Raw genomic sequence first — 17,686 nt, forward strand, 5'->3', positions numbered from 1 at the left:
TCCTTGGAATACTCCTCGCAAATAGCGCTTCTTTCGACGACGTTGATTCCCAAAATGGCAGGACCATCTACCAAATCCGCTGCTGTTCAAATTGTTCGTCCTCCTTCCGGTCCTGGTCCAACTAGTACCACCACGAGCACTTCGACGGGGAAGACTTTTGACCAAGCCAAAGCTGGAGGCGGGACGAAGGACGCAACTGCGCCGGGGAGTGAGAAGAAGAGAGGTTGGTCGGGATTGCTTGTTCAGTCAGCTGTCGTGAGCGACAGATGCAAGCAGGTCAATTGTGCTAATTGTGCAACGATGCGTATCACAGAAACACCTCAGAGAATATGTAGGAATGTAATGATATATGGGTATGTCCTCGCGTCTCTACACCCCCTCTCTGGGTTGACCTTCGACAACCTATGACACTACCCCCACGGTTGTCGTCGTCGTTACATCTGCGGACTGGCTGACCTTCTTTGCGTCACTGTAGGTTCTGTAAATTCCAAGATGCTGGTGTACGTCTCCTCTCCCTCTAGCTGTTTAAGTCTAGTAGCTGACAAGTAACAATCGCTACAGTGCGTGTACTATCACCCTCCTGTACGTTCGCGACTGGACTTTCGGCCGACCACATCTCACATTATTGAGGCATAGCTGAACTGACTCATGACGGTCTTGTAGCCTGGAACAGATCCGAATAGTATCGCTACGCCCAAGTCTGGCAGGTCAGTGATCTCCAGTCATCCCATGACATGCAGGGGGATTGCTGACGATATATTTATTCCCTATTCCTACCATCCCGATATTCACCCACCCATCGTCCACCGCACTCATCGACGTATCCTACCATTCACATAGCAGTCCGGCTCTTACGAACGCTATTCCCCTCTCGAAGGAGTCAAAGTCATCCTTCGGTCTTGGAGCTGAACATCTCTCAGCACCTGTATTCGTGCCAAAGACCCCCATCGCCGAGAGCGCTTCGCCTAGGTATGTTGTCATTTTAATATCGCCAACAACAATTTGAAGGCACGACGACGTAAATTGACATCATCCTACTATCGTTCGTGTAGAGCAAGTACGCCCGCTGTGTCTACTGGTGCTCAAACACCCAATTGGCCACCATTGAACAATGCAGGTGGTATCCTGCCTCGACAGGACGTCTCCGTGAGTTGGCGGAGTGTGGCTTGCATATATCGTCTCGACTTACCGGCTGACATGTTTCACAGATCAACTTTGACGAATCGATGTTATCGCTTGACCCAACCCAGTCTAGTGGGATGGATGGGAGCATGTACATGTCAGGGCAACCTCTTCGTCAGCCTGTGAGTGCAATCTCTCACCGTTCATTCACGAACGGCAGACTTCTTCTCTTGCAAGTGACTGAAGAAGCGATCCTCGCAGCTTGACCACCATCTGTACACATCGCCTCTACCGCACGTATCAAATGCAACCCACCACCCTCTGAATTCCTTCTTCATCCCGGACGATCTACGTCGTATCATACAATCTCGCCAAGAGGCGGTATATACCGGAACTCAATCTGGTTCGGCCGCTGGCTTGCCCACAGAACTAGGAGTATATCACTCCCTTATCCCCATCGGTCCAGCACAAGGTACAACCCCGAGTAAAGTGTATGGTCACCCTGCACCGGTCTACAAGGCCGTCAGCTCGGTCGACGGGAACGTCTACTGTTTGAGGCGGATAGAAGGTGAGTGACTCGTCCGCCTGTCATAACGACCGCGATTGGAAACCAGCTAATGATATTTGGTATCGGTAGGTTTCAAGTTGGTCAATGAAGCTGCTTTTGGATCGATCGACACTTGGAGGAGAATCAAGCATCCCAATATTGTCACACTGAGGGAGGCTTTCACTACCAAAGCCTTCAACGATAACTGTGAGTGTTGGTATTGTGACAAGGCACGGACAGAATTGTTGACTTCACGGTAGCTCTGATACTGGTGTACGACTACCATCCCTTGTCCTCCACTGTGTGGGAAGAACACCTTTCGCCAGCTCCTGATCAGAATGGTCCCAACACCCTGGCCTCGGTGGCTGCTGCAAAACGACGATCTGGCATGCCGATCCCCGAACGTGTGGTATGGAGTTACATCACCCAGATCGCCAATGCGCTCAAGGCCATACACAGTTCGAATCTAGCGGCGAGGAATCTGGATCCGAGCAAGGTGTTGATCACAGGGAAGAATCGGATAAGGTTGAATGGATGTGGTGTTTTGGATGTACTGGCCTTTGATGCTCAGAACGTCGTTATACATCAGGTGAGTATTCTGTCCATCTGTTCATCTCCCATGACCCTCGTTGTCGGACCAGAAAGCTGTTTGGCTAACATGCCCAAATGCAAATATAGCAAGAAGATCTTGTATCCCTAGGTAAACTCATCATCACTCTATGCTACGAATTCTTCCAGCCAGGCCAACATCCCGCCATACCTCTCGATCATATCGGCCGACACTATTCACCGGATCTGAAACAGCTTGTGATCTACCTGATAACACAGAGTACCCATCCGAAGAGCGTGGATGATGTGGTCAAGATGATGGGACCTAGGATCTTGAATGAATTGGATGCAATGCAGAAGTGAGTAAACAAAGTGGTGATTTATCGAAGCTGATGACATGACTTTCTCGCTTGTAGCTACTCAGATGTTTTGGAGAATGAATTGAGTGCGGAGGTGGAGAACGGACGAATCGTACGACTCTTGACGAAACTTGGTTTCATCAACGAACGAGCAGAGTGAGTGGATACCGTCTATCCTGTACGCCGGACGTATCCTCGAATCCTTAGCTAATTGTGATGGTCATCGATACAGATTCGAGCTCGATCCCAGATGGTCAGATACGGGCGATAGGTATATCCTCAAACTGTTTAGAGATTATGTCTTCCACTCGATAGGCGTGGACGGTTCACCTATCCTCGATTTATCACATGTCCTGACATGTCTCAACAAGGTGAGTAGGGATCAAACCACCGGTCATTCAAGGGCTTCAGGCTGAATTTCCTTTTTGTAGCTCGATGCGGGGTTGGACGAGAGGATTATGCTTGTTTCTCGAGACGATCAAAGTTGTCTCGTCGTATCGTATCGCGAGATCAAACATTGTATCGAGGCGACATTCAAGTGAGTCCCCGTTTCATTCCTCAATCACCTTGCGCCATGTTACCATCTACGAAATATGTTGCTGATATACGTCCATTTGACCCAATAGTGAGCTGAGAAATTCCGGCAATCCCCATCGAGGACATCGGTGAGCGTAGTGGGTACGAGCAAAGTGAGGAAAAGGAAAGGATGGATGGATCGCTTGGAAGGTTGATTCGATAGATAAAAAAAGTTGAAAACCTGACATGCGAAAAACAGTTGAAAATGGTTCTTATGTGGTCGTCGTTGTTGAGGGCTCGAATCTCATTCAAAGTGGTGTTAAAACTTTGACAGATGCTGTCTTTTCGCAATGTACATCATGCGTTGTCTATGCGTAGATGTAGATAAATAGATAGATAAAATACAACATTATTCAGCCTTCTTTTCTTTCGCCTAATCATCCCCCTCTTCCTCTCTCCGTATCTGTTCTTCCAACCTTTGTCTCTCCAACTGTCTCATCCGCAACAACGTCATACTCTCATACTCTTCATTCTTTGCTTTGGTCTCTTTCGTCTTTGAATGTTGAGCAAGCAGCTCTGCCATTGTCGTCCCGTTACCATTGGCACCTCCCAGATCAGGAGCTGAATCGAATGATGGAGCTGACCCAAAAGCAGCATTGGGTGTTGACGTAGATCCATTGGCATGACCATTTGTCTCTGTCTTTGTCGTTGTTGGATTTGATGTGGGTTGTCGTGATGCCCATTCTACCCATTGTGGAACCGCACCACCCGCCCAACGAACTTTCATCCCTTCCTCTAGCCCTTTATTGTTCTCATGATCTTTCCAACAAGCCCAACAACCGCCCCAATTACCTCTATCGAACTCTACAACAGCTCTCCGTCCTTTCCCCTTCTTCTTCTTCTTATCGGTCGTATTATTGGCGGTAGTAGTTGTACTTGGATCGGTAAGGACGAGATGTGATATGGGTCCGTATTTACCTCGAAGGGTTTGTTGTAGTTCGGTCGAAGAGGAAGATAATGTTGAGGTTGACGACGAGGGGAAAGTGAGGATAAGAGTCAAGTCTACAGAAGTTATAGACGGTTGTCCATTCGTCGTAGTCGTAGTCGACTTCGAACCTCCGTTCGAACTTGATGCGCCTCCTTCTCCTCCTCCAGCAGCAGCAGCACCATTGCTCGCGCTTGCGCTCACGCTGACACTCGCTGCCATCGCTCTCTTTTGCGCTTCTTCTAGTATCTTCCTTCCAGCATCTTTTATAGCCTCTTCTTCAGCTTGTTGTTGACGTCGTTTGACTTGATCAACTTTCGCTTTCTTCGCTTCGTCCTCTCGAGCCGTGAGGGCCTGTAACCGGGAAAAGTAGATGTCAGCTCGATCAGGCAGCGTCGGTGGAGGAAAACGATATGATACGGGATACTTTGGTAATGATAGGATAGAGCAGGGGTAGTTGAGAGGAAGACGAATTGTGAAACTCACATCAATCATGGCTTTCCGTTTCGCACCACTTGCAGCATACTGTTCCCTCTTCCGTCTATCCGATTCGAGCTTGTTATCGACATAACTCCGCTTTGAAGGGTCGATGAGGATTTCGAGAGAAAGGGATATTTGACGGAATAAGATCGCTATGGGACGAAATGATCAGTCAGTTCCAGCTCGGATGATACATGAGCGACATAGTGATTGGAAAAAAGCAAAAGGGAGTAGTGGTACATACCTGCTTCTGGTGTGGGATTCTGGAGGGACAGAGAACAAGTCAGCTATAAGGCCTATCATACAAAAAAGGAAAACCAAGGCAAGTTACTCACTCTATCAGGATGACATTTCAAACTTCGTTGTCGGAACGCTTTCTTGATATCCTTCTCAGTTGCGTCGGTCGATATTTCCAAAGTCGCATATGGATCAAGAGCGGATTCTTCCTCAGTGAGAAGGGGTGCCATCGTGCGAACCTGGAGCTAGCCTTAGGCGTCAATTGTACCAGAAGCGAGTCTGGTCAGCGCCGAGTGGTTTTGGGGGTTTTCTGTGTGCAAGGTGTAGCGTTGTAAAGGAGACGAAGAGAGACGGAGCAGCAAACATCTTCACAACTTGGGTGAGTTACCAGCGAAGTGATTGACTGACATTTGCCACCTAAATCTCATCAAGTTACGTAACGAATACGTCCTTTTGACTTTTGGGAAGTGGTCTGTCCATCTAATCAATGATCTGCTGTTCGACATCGCTGTCGTATGAGTTACTAAGCATATTGCATTATACTTTGAAAACAACGCTGATCGAGCTCTCACCGATGACCCCCTCTCTATCCTTCTTGACACGCTCATTACCTCGAGTCGCACGACAGCCAACTACCATCATCAACGCCTCGGTCCGTACGATGTCAACTTCGTCCATCGCTGCTGCATCTGGAGGTGAAGCTGGGTCTTCGTCTCGTACGAGATCACCGACCAGAATACCAGGTCCAGTCGAGACGTCCATACAGCAAAAGGTGAGCTTGAGCTCCTACCCATTCTATCGTGCTATGGAAGTGGGACGTGAGGAAGGTTCAGCGGGAGACAACAAGCAAGGAAAGAGGAGAGAGACGGAACGTATCTTGACTATCACTTCATTCGAAGCTCAGTCTTGTACTACGTTGAGCCTTCATGGGACCCGAAATGATAGCAATAGCGGAACTGACACCATCGTGTAGATACTCGAAGCTTTCCAACCTGTTTTGCTGAGAGTATACAACGATTCATCTAAACATGCTCATCACTCAGCGATGCGTGCTCAAGGAGGAGGTAACGGCGAGACTCGTAAGTGACGGTCGAGGATCAAAAGCTCATCATGTACTGCATACTGCATACTGACGGGCTACGTAGACTTTGCTATACACCTCGTATCCCCTTCGTTCAAGGGTAAAACTGCCATCGCCCGACATCGGATGGTCAATGCCTTGCTGAAAGAAGAATTCGACGAGAGAGGTCTGCATGCGCTCAGTTTGAGATTGAAGACGCCAGAAGAATGGGAGAAGGAAGGAGGTGGTGAGATGAGATGAGATAGCTTCGTGGAAGATGCATCATTGAGACCTTGAATGGACAAACTTCCTTCGATGCGGAATCAACGTGTAACTTGGATACAGCTCGTATGTCATACTGATCTTTCTACAGAAAATAAAACCCTAGCCCGAATAAGTACAAACAAGATGAGAGCCGTCTCGCTCGTTGATATATCTAGAATACACATGTCCATCGTCCAGATCGGACAGAGGCAATGAGAGAAGAAGGTATGACTCCAACGAACCACGATATCGACCTCCAGGTATAACAACAAAAGCCCACATGCCAGTGCTATCTCACCAACCAAACCAAATATATACAACGTCCCTGTTAGATCCTTTCCATCCGATATACAGAACCCCTCCCAGCCGCAGCCGCTCCGCCTTTGAATGACATTCCTCGCTTCGCGCTTCGCTCATTACATGATGACGCACCGACAGCCGCCCACTTCTTCGTCGTTTCGATGTGATCGGGCTGCACTAGCTGTTCGGTGCAGCAGACCGGGTTTCTTGGGATCTACGGGGCGAATGAGGTCAGTAACAGTGCGGAAGGATAGCAGATTGCCGTTGAGGGCAGATGAGATGAAGAGGGAGAGAGTAGGGAAAAGGATAGCATGATCATAGGTCGATATGGTCCTCTTCGGGGTATGAAGGGGCGGAGAGACACGGGACAACATGAATCGCCAGTGAACAGTAGTGAAACAGGATACACACCATCATCGCCCTTGAGTGAGAACGATCGGATCGAGATGTGAACAACAGTAGGCAGCGTTGGTTGAACGTTTGCCGGGAGGTTATTTGCTATGTCACACAAACTTAGGTCAGTAACAGTGACTTGTTCATTGGAGTAGATCTCGGCAGCTAGTGACGTGCGAAGAGGGAAGAGGTCTGCTGAACATACACATCAAGGTCGAATCGTCCTGCAATATCCGACCAGCATGTAATATTCTCATCGAGCTTGGTGAAGAGGGTTGTGCGTTATCCGTCCATTCTACGGTCGGTGATAATGGAAATGATCAGTAATCGTCCCCTTCTCGAACGACATTTATGAGAAAACACACCTGATGGCCATGAACTCCATATCAACTCTTTCATCCTTCCAACTGTTATCTCTGGCTCGAACGAGTATACATGGCTTTGGCCTGAGATAAGGAGAGCTCGAAGGTGGACCTGTGGGTTGAACAACTATGGATCAGCAATCTCATCCCAACATCCCTGCTATACAGTCTTCATCCCTCGTCATGTGGATTGATGTATTTTGGGTGCTGAAGGAGGTTCTCGATACGTACCTTGGGAATAGCAGGTGTGATACTCTCGATAACAGGTGCGGGAGGCTGATATTGCTCCACCGACGCGGTTGTTGTTGTAGTCTGAGCCGGGGTGTTCGGATCGAGAGGATGTGATGGTGTTGTCGCGGGTGCAGTGAAGGCGTTGCCTTCTGATGTGGATGGATGAATAGGAGGAGCGAGGGAAGGAGCAGGTGGGTGTGACGAAGAAGACGATGGGTGGTTATCGGCACTCATTGTGAATGAATGTGACTGTGGGGCTTCTACGTTGTGTAGGTTGTTTGGATGTATCGTCGTCGGTTATGTAACTGGTAAGAGTGGTGATGATGGTAAATATCAAGTTGAAAAGGACGATCGTAAAAACGGCTTACCAGAGATGAATGATTTGGTTGAATGCGACGGGATATGAATGTGAAACACACACGAGCGGTGACTGACGACGAATCGAATCAACCCAGAATAGATCGGCGGGTAAAGGTGCTAAGTTTTTTGTATGTCTCGAATCTCCTGTGTGGACCGAATACTCCTTTTCGACAGACAGGAAGGCAGACAGATGTCTTGAATCGCGGTCACCGAGTACCGAAAACAAAGATCTGATCGGAGTCGTTCAGTGACGATTGGGATGAGAAGAGGAATGAATGAATGACGACTCGCGGTTTGCGGTCTCGATGAACCGTGTATATATAGAATCTCGCGTGCAAGTGAAAAAGAGCCGGCTTTTGGGATGACGTCTCTCTTCGATTCGAATAGATTGTGGGAATTGAACTAGACTAGACTATCGTCGAAAGTGATGCGGACGGATGTTGTCGTTGTTGAGAGATGGTATTAGACAACGTCTCTGTCGTTATGGGATGAGAATTATCTATCGTTGTATAACTAACTGAGTAGTGATCTGGGGTAAGGCGGTAAGAACGGTGATCGGTTATGTTTCCCAGATGTGCCAAGACCGATTGCCAAGTGTGGTAGTAAATGTAATCTCGCGGCGTGCTGCGTGCGGCGTGCGGTCCGGCTGTCTCTTGCCGTTATGCGTTGCGGTAAAGGTGTCAGTCACTCTTAACGGGTTGTACGTGATGCAGAGTACCGCTTTGTCGATATCAATGACTTGGATGGTGATGAGTTAGTATTGAAGACGTGAGCTAAGCTAGCAAGTATCAGATGTTACCGACTAATTGATTGACTGACCCTAATGATTCGGACCGAAGAGTGAAAGAAAAAAAGTGATTTAGTGCCGGGATCCATCCATCTCTTACCGGAGTGGATTGCGGCCAAAACCTCGGCTCGTCACTTGCCGGTCCAATTCACGTTTGGTGGGTCTACTATAATAATAGACACGATGAATGCATTGGACCACACCCCATAATGTTCTTGATGTACATGTCTTGCTATGACCCACGTAGGATGACATGGCCCCTATATCTCGTCCCAGTGCATGCTTATAACGACGACGACGACGACGACGACCTATCGGAGCAACTCGTCATGGCGACGCAGACCTTGCTTCGTGGAGCATGCAAATAGAACATCGTTGCTCATCTCCCAAGGCAACTCCACACTTCCGAGTGTCGTTTCCAGATCATCAACGTACGGCCGCGGAGCACGCACGTTGTGCTGCATAGTTGAAGCATGACATATCATCATTCCATCACATCTCGTTATATCATGTCGTCGCGCTCATAAACTACTCGTCATCGTCATCAAATCATCACCCTCGTCTGATATAGAACCTAGATACTAGTCATGCTCAGAGACTGTTCCAGTCTTCCAACCTTCATTTTCGTCCTGGGCGATATCGAATCCGTTCCCAGGCTTATACCACCTTTCTCCCATAATGAAGACATTGGTTCACTGGTCCTTCTTCTTTTCACTCGGCTCACAATCTCTGTTGATGTTTGTGGTTCGACTGCCAGAGGTGATCTCCATTCGTTGACTGCTACGTATTTGGGGAAAGTCGAGGAGATCGGAGTGTCGTCTGAGAATGAATCGTGAGGACAAGGTGATGAAGCATCGCCCACACTCCCGAAAGAAGGTGTCGAAAATACCGAACAATCATCATCATCCGATTCGTAGTCGTCGTCGTCACGATCAGAGTCAGAGTTCGTGCTGGATGACGAAGGAGTTGAAGGGGAGGAGAAATGGGAGTACGTCTGCGCTAGTGGAGTTCGAGGCGGTTGTGGTAGTTGCGTCGCAAAGACCGGTTCTGACGAATTGACCATCGGCTGAGGAGGAGGTTGGGTGGTGATGGACAATGATCTAATTCGGGAGATCTGACCAGGCGTGACCAGCAATGTATTTCTTCGACGACTAGGTCGGATATCAGCACTTTGCTCCTTCGTACGAGGTTCAAGGACTCACGTCTTCGCCTCTGACACTTTCACCTCTTTGCCCTTCCTCTTCTGCTCGTCGGCGAGAACGCTCAACCCTTTGAGGACGAAGTTCAGAGCCGGTTCTGAACACGAAGGTCTGAGTGAGGAGAATGGACTGGGAGTGATGGGGAGGAAAACGTTGTCGTGTAATGGGATAGGGAAAGGGGGCCGAGGAGGAGAAGTGAGATGGGACCATGTGGAAGGCATCTTAGTTATCAAGGTATTTGGGCAAGTATGCGAGAGGGGGGATTGTCCTATTTAGATCTGTTTGTTTGTACTGTATAAGTACTACGGCAGAAGACGAACTGATTGAAAGAGAGTGGTCTAGTGGGAGGAGGTGATGTGTTCTGCAAAATCAAGACAGGTCTCAACGCTTCGTTATATATGTTACCCGCATCGAGTCCTGATCTCAGAAACCCAAGCCATCCAACAGCCATCCAGATATGATTCAACAACATCTAATCGATCTGAAACGGGGCGAGCTGTTTCATCTCATCTGAAGTTTGTCCCACATAGGCTCTCATCAACTAACTTGACATTAAGCTCCCGTGCATACATCGGCGTACTGCAAAGACATGGATGCACATTGTACGTTGTTCTACTGTGTTGTGCAAAAAGGTTTCGGAGCTTGTTTCATTTCACTTGACTTGGTGAAAGTGATCGGCCGTAAACGCAAACGGCAACTGTATATAGGCAGGCGGAGATTGAACGGATGATAGAGACGAACATGTCCAGTCCCGGGACTGCGAGTGGTTCGTGGGTCAAGTTTTAGGCCCCTTTCTCGTTATCAGCGATCAGTGCGTCTGGTCAGGTCCGAAATCCAGAACGATGATCGAAAGCGAAGCTTTTTTGGTACTGCAGTACAGAGATCAGGTACACTCTCATGGTTGAGGAACGATATAGGTACCGACGTCCATCCAGAGAAAGTTAGAGATACAATTCGTTCCTCGGTAGTCACCATTGCGTTGTCGGGGACATCCTCCCCCCTGTGCACCCCCTGTTTCGAATACGGAGATGGCTCGAGCGCGAACTCACGATTCCAAAAGGAGATGCCACAACCTATGGTTGATGTTTGAGTAACAGTTACCACGCGAGTGCCACATTCGTGCATCATAGAAAAAGGCCCGCGAGATCACGATCCAGATTATTTCGGTGAGTTAGGTGTTTGAGGGTCAGGGAATGACACGTGTCTATTGGAGTAAGCGGAGTTTCGCCTCTATGAATCAACCTTCATACTGTCTTATATTCATTTCTCTTCTTTGTATCCATATCTATCTATTCATACTTCTTCTCTACTGCGCTAGTTGCCAGCGCAAAGTTCTCCCTCTGCTATTCATCGGGGCCGTTTCACCCCTCATCACTTCCACTGACGAACACGGGCCGTTTCACCCGCCGTCCTATCCACTCCGCACTCTCTCCTTCAACCTATCGTTGTCATACCATGCCTTCCCTATCCGAGGTCCTCAACAAGAAGACCCTCAGGCAGCTCAAGCCTTGGGCCACTGCCGCGGGGTTACCGGTCGACGGGCTCAAGAGGGATATCATCGCCCGCTTGGTAGCCAATCCCGCCGCTGTTCCCCCAGACGTCCTTTCGCTCGCTTCGCTCGAGCCTCCTGTCAGTCAACCTTCTGTCACACAACCTCCAGCCGTCCAGCCTTCAACCACCCAACCCGGCAACGAGACCACTCATGCTCCTCTTCCTACTGTTACCTTCGGCCCGCCTCCTGCACCAGCCAACGACGATCTCCTCGCCGCCCTCAGTCACCTACTCGACGCGAAACTCGCCCCACAGAGCAAGGCTATTGAGGAGCTGATTAGGAGGGTGGAGCTTCTGGAACAAAGAGAGGGTGAGTCTTCCCCTAGCGAAGGGGGTATCCTCCTCCCCAACTACGACGCCACCCCATCCACAGCCGACGTTATTGCGTCCGTCTCCGCCCCTCGCACGACGTCGAACACCTCCGCCGCTTCCGTTGCCAGGAGCCTGCACCGCTCGGTCCCGCCTGCGGTCCTCGAAGCGATCTTGTCCAACAAATTCGAGATCAAGGACCTCTGGAAACTCGACCCCTGGCGAGTGGACGAGGTCAACGCCTCCATCAAGGCCTCGTCATCCTCGGAAGTTATGGGGGCAGTTCGCGACGCCTTCTTCCCCGACGCGAACGCGTCTGCCGCACGGACCAAGGAGAAGTACACATCCATCGCTTCCATTGTTCGGCCATGGATCGTGCTCTCCCAGCTCCGCGACCTTGTCGAGCCTGGTCTCTGCATGTACATGATCACGCATGCTCTCCACCTCCTCACCCTTTTCGAACAATGGAAGAATTTCCACGCGGTGTACGCCTATCATAACAAGGTTGCTACGGACCGAATCAACATGGGAGCGGCGCTGCCTCGCGAGGAATGGCTCAAGACCGATACCGAAGCGATTACCAACTACCTCATTCCTATCGTCAGCCGCTCCGTACCCGCTGCCACGTTACCGTCTCGACCACCAGCTCTCACCTCATCCTCAACATCCCACGACGCTTGGGACCGTAACAGCCGGGGCAACAACGACTCCAAGTTCGGTTGCCGTAATTGGAACGCCAAGCAAGGGTGTGCAAAGACGCCTTGTCGCTACCGACACGCCTGTTCGGCCTGTGGGGACTCTAACCATCCGGCGGTGGATTGTCCGAAACCGAAGCGAGCCTAGGACTCCGCTGCTGGTGGTTTCTCCGCTGGCAACCCTCTTCTCCTCTCATCCTTCTCCCCTTTAGTTCTACCTCTTTCTCTTTGTCCCACAGTTACGCACATCCTCGACAGGGCCGTTTCACCCTGGTTTCCTTCTGCTTCTCTTCGCGATCCTTTAACCCCTTCCTCTGCCAACCCAACCCCTATCCTCATACTTAGTTCTTTGCTAGTTTCTCACATTCACCCCCCTGCTCGTCCTAATTCTCTTCCCAGCGTTGGATTTACCCCTTACGGGCCTTCTCCGGTCGCCTTGGGCGGCTCATTACAACCCGCACTCCCCGCTTGGGATTTTGCCTTATCTTCTTACCCTCAACCTCATTTTGTTTTCATAGTTCTTTCTCTCATTCGTAATGGAGCTACTTTGGGCACACCCCCCAGTCTTCCTCGCGTCCATTTGCCCGAGTATTCCTCACCTCCCCGCGAGACTGATTTCCTCCGTGCTGAAACGGCTCGTCGCCTTGCCGAAGGCGAGATCGCTGTCACCGATCCCTCATCCTTGCAATTCTGCCTCCCACTGGCGGCGGTACCCAAAGAACGATCCAAGCTTCGAGCAATACACGACCTCCGAGCGCTTAACGACCTGGTTCCCAAGGACTTCGGTTATATAGCGTACTCCGACCTCGACGACCTCCTGTTAGCCTTGTCATCAGCCCCAGTTGGCTGTTTCCTGTGGAAGGTCGACTTGTCCAACGCCTTTCGTCATCTGCGTCTTTGTCTCGGAGCGCAGTTCTGCGCCGGGTTCTCGCTCGATGGTATCTTCTATCGGGATTTGTGTATGCCTTTTGGTTCTCGGGTCGCGCCTTTTTCTTTCAACCTGCTTGCTGAAGCACTTCACTGGATACTGCTGAAGTGCGGTGCCTCTCGCCTCTTCCATTACCTGGACGACTTCTACGGCTTCACCACCTCCCTCGAGTCAGCCCGGTGGACTATGTCGCTCTTTTTCACAATCTGCTCGTGCCTCGGCATCTCCGTCAACCAGAAGAAGTGTCTTGGACCATCTACTCGCCTCATCATTCTGGGTATCGAGGTCGACACGGTGGCGATGGTCGCTCGTCTGGACTCCACTAGGGTTGAGAGGATCCGATCCGAACTACTGGACCTCATTAGACGACAGACTGGGTCCCGCAAGGAGCTGGAATCTATGACAGGCCAACTCAACTTTGCCTGTCGGGTTATACCACTCGGCCGTTCCTTCCTCTCTTCATTTTATTCTGCAATCAGTAACTCCCCTCCACACCCTCTCCTCCGTCGTCGACTTCCTCCAGCTCTCCTTGCCGATCTCCGCTGGTGGCTCGACCTCCTCACCGATTGGAACGGTGTGCGCCTGCTCCAGCCTCCTCCTGCTCCTACCGTTTCTGTTTGGACCGATGCCAGTGGCCTGAGAGGTGGAGGTGGTCACGTCGGAGCTGCTGGTAGGGCTACGGATGCCTTTTCCTATTCGTTCCCTTCCCGACACCTCTCCAAAGACATCACTTTCAAAGAACTCCACGCTGTTCTGCACGCGGTCACTACCTTTAACTCCGACGACAACTGGCGTGGTTGTCATATCTCCTTCTACATCGACAACCAAGCTGCGGTGCACTCACTCCGATCGGGTTATATCCGTAACGACTCCGCGCAGACTCTCATTCGCCGTTTCTGGTTGCTCGCTGCACGGGGAGGATACTCTTTCTCTACGGTCTGGCTTTCCTCTTCTGATAATGGTTTGGCTGACGCTCTCTCTCGTTTCGATTGGACTCGAGCACAGGCTATCGACCCTACAGCAACGAACACAGCTCTGGCGCGACGCCTCGACCGGTATCCAACGAGCTCGATCAACACCGACTCCACAAGCTCGCCTCCCGGGACCGATGTGCACCCCAGCCTTTCAGATCGCTTGTCCCACATCTCTCTAACTCAGCATCCTTCTACCTCTACATCGGCATAGCCGAGTCAACTCGACGAGGTTACGAAGTGGCACAGCGGAGCTACTTCTCTTTCATCTCCTCTTCATCCTTGACCAATCCTTTCCCTGCTACTTCCACCCACCTCTGCGAATGGGTTGCGTGGCTCGGCGACAAACCGACTCGGCCTGGGACAATCCGTGCTTATCTTGCTGGTCTTCGCTCTCTCCACACCGACACTGGCTACTCGACCGATGCTTTCGATTCCCCTCAGTTGGACCGGATCTTTCGGGGTGTACGTCGCGATATTGGTCAGGTTTCCCGACGTCGACGACTGCCAATCACCCTTCCTGTCTTGTCCTCCATCCTTAACTCTCTACTCTCTATTCCCATTCCATCCTCCGACCGTGTGGCTCTCGCAGCTGCGTGGAGCTTAGCTTATGTCGGCGCAATGCGGTGTGGCGAGATCACTTTCGACACCTTCAATCCTGCTGTCGATATTGCCAAATCTGACTTCACCGACTTTGGGGACTACGCCACTGTTCGCCTTCCGGCTTCTAAAACCGACCCATTTCGGAAAGGCGTGCTTATCACCATCCCCTCTGCGCCACCTGGTGCCCCAGTCGATCCTCTCAATCTTCTCCGTACACATGTAAATTCTCTCCCAGCTTCGCAGATCCCATTGTTCTCTAGATCCCCTGTACACTACTTGTCTCGTAATCTTCCTTTACCTCCTCCTTCCTTTCCTCGTTCTTTCTTTGTCGACACCCTCCGTCGCTGTCTCGCGCTTGCCGGTCTCAACGCATCCGAGTACGCTGGTCATTCTTTCCGACGTGGTCTGGCTACTTGGGCCAAACTCGCCTCCGGATTGGATGATGGTGACATCAAGCTCCTCGGTCGCTGGTCCTCCGACGCTGTCAAGCTCTATCAAGAATCCCCGACTTCACACCTCGCCAATCTTGCTCGCTCTACTCTTCGTCCTTCAACAGTACTTCCGCGTGGTATCATACCCCCCGACAGGTGCTGGTGGGGTGACGAGTCCTCAGCCTAACCTTTCAGCCTCCTCCTGTCTCGCAACCCTCCTCTACTCGGCTGCTCTCGCCCTGTCGGTCGATTGGGCCATCAGGAGCAGGCCGATTACGTATGCATCGGCTTTCGACTCTCTTATGTTCCACGCTCGCAGCTACTTAGACTGAGCGAAGAAGAATAGATTGAGGGTCAGGGAATGACACGTGTCTATTGGAGTAAGCGGAGTTTCGCCTCTATGAATCAACCTTCATACTGTCTTATATTCATTTCTCTTCTTTGTATCCATATCTATCTATTCATACTTCTTCTCTACTGCGCTAGTTGCCAGCGCAAAGTTCTCCCCGCCCCCTTCCCGATAGACTAGCCTTTTGTTGTAACTCTAGTGTGTGGGCTCCACTTGATGTCGCCGTTAGGGCCATCAGGAGCAGGCCGATTACGTATGCATCGGCTTTCGACTCTCTTATGTTCCACGCTCGCAGCTACTTAGACTGAGCGAAGAAGAATAGATTCGTATTTCACTCTCTGCACTATACTACTATAGTTGAACAACATATCACTCAAGAACAAAAACAAAATAACAAGCATGTCAAGTCTGTCTACGTTTGCTACGACCCTCCGAGGTGGATTGAGAGGGAAGGTGGGGTTGAGGAATGGAAGTGGTCAGATTAGGGGGTTCTACGCTTCTCCTGCTGGTGAGCTTCTTCTCTTCTGCCTTCATCTTCACACCATAACAGCTTCAAAACTTCAACAAGGACTATATGTAGCTTCGAAACGACACCGTCTTTGTGCGAGATGACTGAACTTGAAATACTGATGCTTGTGTTTTAGCTCTCAAGAAAGCTCGATCGTCTCAGTCTGAGGACAACTTCGAAACGGAAGAATACGAACAGGAGCAAGACGAGGAGGATCTCTTCGATGCTCCATCCCGCTCTTCATCCTCTACACCGCTCGACAAATCAGCTATTCGACAGTCTAACGTAGCTGCGATCTTGGCCCAGGCAAAGAAGGCTGAACAAGATCGCAAGTCGCTTTCTATCGCCGGTGTTACTAAGAGTAAGAGCACGCGAGGCAAGGCTGTCGCGGGTGTGAAGAAGGAGGAGACGCTTTCGGACCACGCTTTGAGACAGGTTGTGGCTTGTTCAGAGGGGGAAGAACAAGTGGCAGAGTTGAAGAAGGTTGTCAGGGCCTGGAAAGTTGCAGGCAAGAGAGTTAGTAAAAGGACCGGTGCGGAGATTGTCGGTGAGTAACGGATAATAATACCCAGCTTAGCTGGGGTTGTGATACGCAAGACACTGATAAGCAGCTATGATATAGGCCGACTGTGCAACATCGGACAACCGGAGATTGCAGCCGAGTTGGTGTCCAACCAGGAACAATGTAAGTGGTGCTCACATTACCCCGTAAGGGTTCGTTCTGGGACGATAAGCTGATGTATTGAATCCGGCGTAGACGGTCTACCCGATCTTGACCAACCTACCTTGATCAAGCTTCACCACTCTCTTCTCTCATCCTCACGACTCCCTCCCAAACTCCCTTCCACCCAACCTGTTTCTCCAACCCTCACTCTCCTCCGTCTTAGCTTGTTACAGCAGAAATCGGCAGACCCGAGCGTCGTAGAGCAAGAGTCGAGTCGTTTGTTGTCCAGTAAGAAGGCGAGGTCGTTCAAGGCTACGCAGGTGATTGAGGGATTGACAGAGGAGGCGAGAGAGGCATTGAGAAGTGCGGGAGGTGAATGGGAGAAGGTGTTGAAGAAGGTAGTTGTATGAGGGAAATCATAGAATTATATGACGACGTAATCTAGATTGCATTGCATGCAGTCATCTTCACTTTGTCATCTTAGATACTAGACCATCCGGAAAGTCTGACGTTGAGGCCATTCATTGCGCGCAGGGTTAATCTAATTGAGACCCCACAACCAGTCTGACCCAGGTATGAGATCCACATGCACTGCATGCAGCCACCTTCCATTCGCCAACGTCATGCTAACATGTATCGAAAATTCCCCTGTAATGCTTCACAATGGAACCTTCCAGGATTGTGATCTTACCACGATGCTGTCAGTAGATTGCTGTCCGCAGGTAAGACGAAAGACGCATCTGCTCGTCAGACCAGTTTGTAAATGGTGGCCATTGCCCGAGTCGGGTAGATGCAGAATCAGGAACCGGTTCCAGGTGACTTTCCAGTGGATACTCTGAACTGTATGACGTTGTCCATCCCGTCTCAAAGTAAAGAGTGGTAATTAGCGTAATATGATTCCTACTCTGGGTCAACGGGCAACGGGC

The 17,686-nt window shown here is 50.4% G+C and overlaps 6 protein-coding genes across 6 annotated transcripts; 3 read left to right on the top strand and 3 right to left on the bottom strand.

The window, feature by feature from the left end:
• Nucleotides 1-54: 54 nt before the first annotated feature.
• On the top strand, nt 55-3,246 carry CI109_106137 (uncharacterized protein; the record flags this gene model as incomplete). The annotated part of the gene is made up of 16 exons (XM_065967776.1): nt 55-223; nt 314-353; nt 476-500; nt 562-582; nt 664-707; nt 844-969; nt 1,053-1,146; nt 1,209-1,304; nt 1,384-1,690; nt 1,760-1,876; nt 1,930-2,258; nt 2,348-2,577; nt 2,635-2,733; nt 2,810-2,948; nt 3,009-3,115; nt 3,204-3,246. The coding sequence occupies 16 exons, from the start codon at nt 55-57 to the stop codon at nt 3,244-3,246; spliced, it is 1,986 nt and encodes a 661-aa protein (XP_065823848.1).
• A 280-nt stretch (nt 3,247-3,526) lies between these two features.
• On the bottom strand, nt 3,527-5,025 carry CI109_106138 (uncharacterized protein; the record flags this gene model as incomplete). Its single annotated transcript, XM_032004903.1, has 4 exons — nt 3,527-4,432; nt 4,565-4,710; nt 4,803-4,821; nt 4,894-5,025. The coding sequence occupies 4 exons, from the start codon at nt 5,023-5,025 to the stop codon at nt 3,527-3,529; spliced, it is 1,203 nt and encodes a 400-aa protein (XP_031860702.1).
• Nucleotides 5,026-5,369: 344 nt separating this feature from the next.
• On the top strand, nt 5,370-6,116 carry CI109_106139 (uncharacterized protein; the record flags this gene model as incomplete). The annotated part of the gene is made up of 3 exons (XM_032004904.2): nt 5,370-5,567; nt 5,769-5,874; nt 5,941-6,116. The coding sequence occupies 3 exons, from the start codon at nt 5,370-5,372 to the stop codon at nt 6,114-6,116; spliced, it is 480 nt and encodes a 159-aa protein (XP_031860703.2).
• Nucleotides 6,117-6,535: 419 nt separating this feature from the next.
• CI109_106140 (uncharacterized protein) lies at nt 6,536-7,639 on the bottom strand (the record flags this gene model as incomplete). Its single annotated transcript, XM_032004905.1, has 5 exons — nt 6,536-6,633; nt 6,831-6,917; nt 7,018-7,107; nt 7,178-7,286; nt 7,406-7,639. The coding sequence occupies 5 exons, from the start codon at nt 7,637-7,639 to the stop codon at nt 6,536-6,538; spliced, it is 618 nt and encodes a 205-aa protein (XP_031860704.1).
• Nucleotides 7,640-9,126: 1,487 nt separating this feature from the next.
• On the bottom strand, nt 9,127-9,972 carry CI109_106141 (uncharacterized protein; the record flags this gene model as incomplete). Its single annotated transcript, XM_032004906.1, has 2 exons — nt 9,127-9,703; nt 9,755-9,972. 2 exons carry the CDS (start codon nt 9,970-9,972, stop codon nt 9,127-9,129), a joined length of 795 nt encoding a protein of 264 aa, XP_031860705.1.
• A 6,015-nt stretch (nt 9,973-15,987) lies between these two features.
• Nucleotides 15,988-17,170, top strand: CI109_106142 (uncharacterized protein; the record flags this gene model as incomplete). The annotated part of the gene is made up of 4 exons (XM_032004908.1): nt 15,988-16,096; nt 16,233-16,643; nt 16,719-16,781; nt 16,854-17,170. 4 exons carry the CDS (start codon nt 15,988-15,990, stop codon nt 17,168-17,170), a joined length of 900 nt encoding a protein of 299 aa, XP_031860707.1.
• Between the last annotated feature and the right edge of the window lie 516 nt (nt 17,171-17,686).

Source organism: Kwoniella shandongensis, chromosome 11, assembly GCF_008629635.2.
Source record: "Kwoniella shandongensis chromosome 11, complete sequence".
Taxonomy (NCBI): Eukaryota; Fungi; Basidiomycota; class Tremellomycetes; order Tremellales; family Cryptococcaceae; genus Kwoniella; species Kwoniella shandongensis.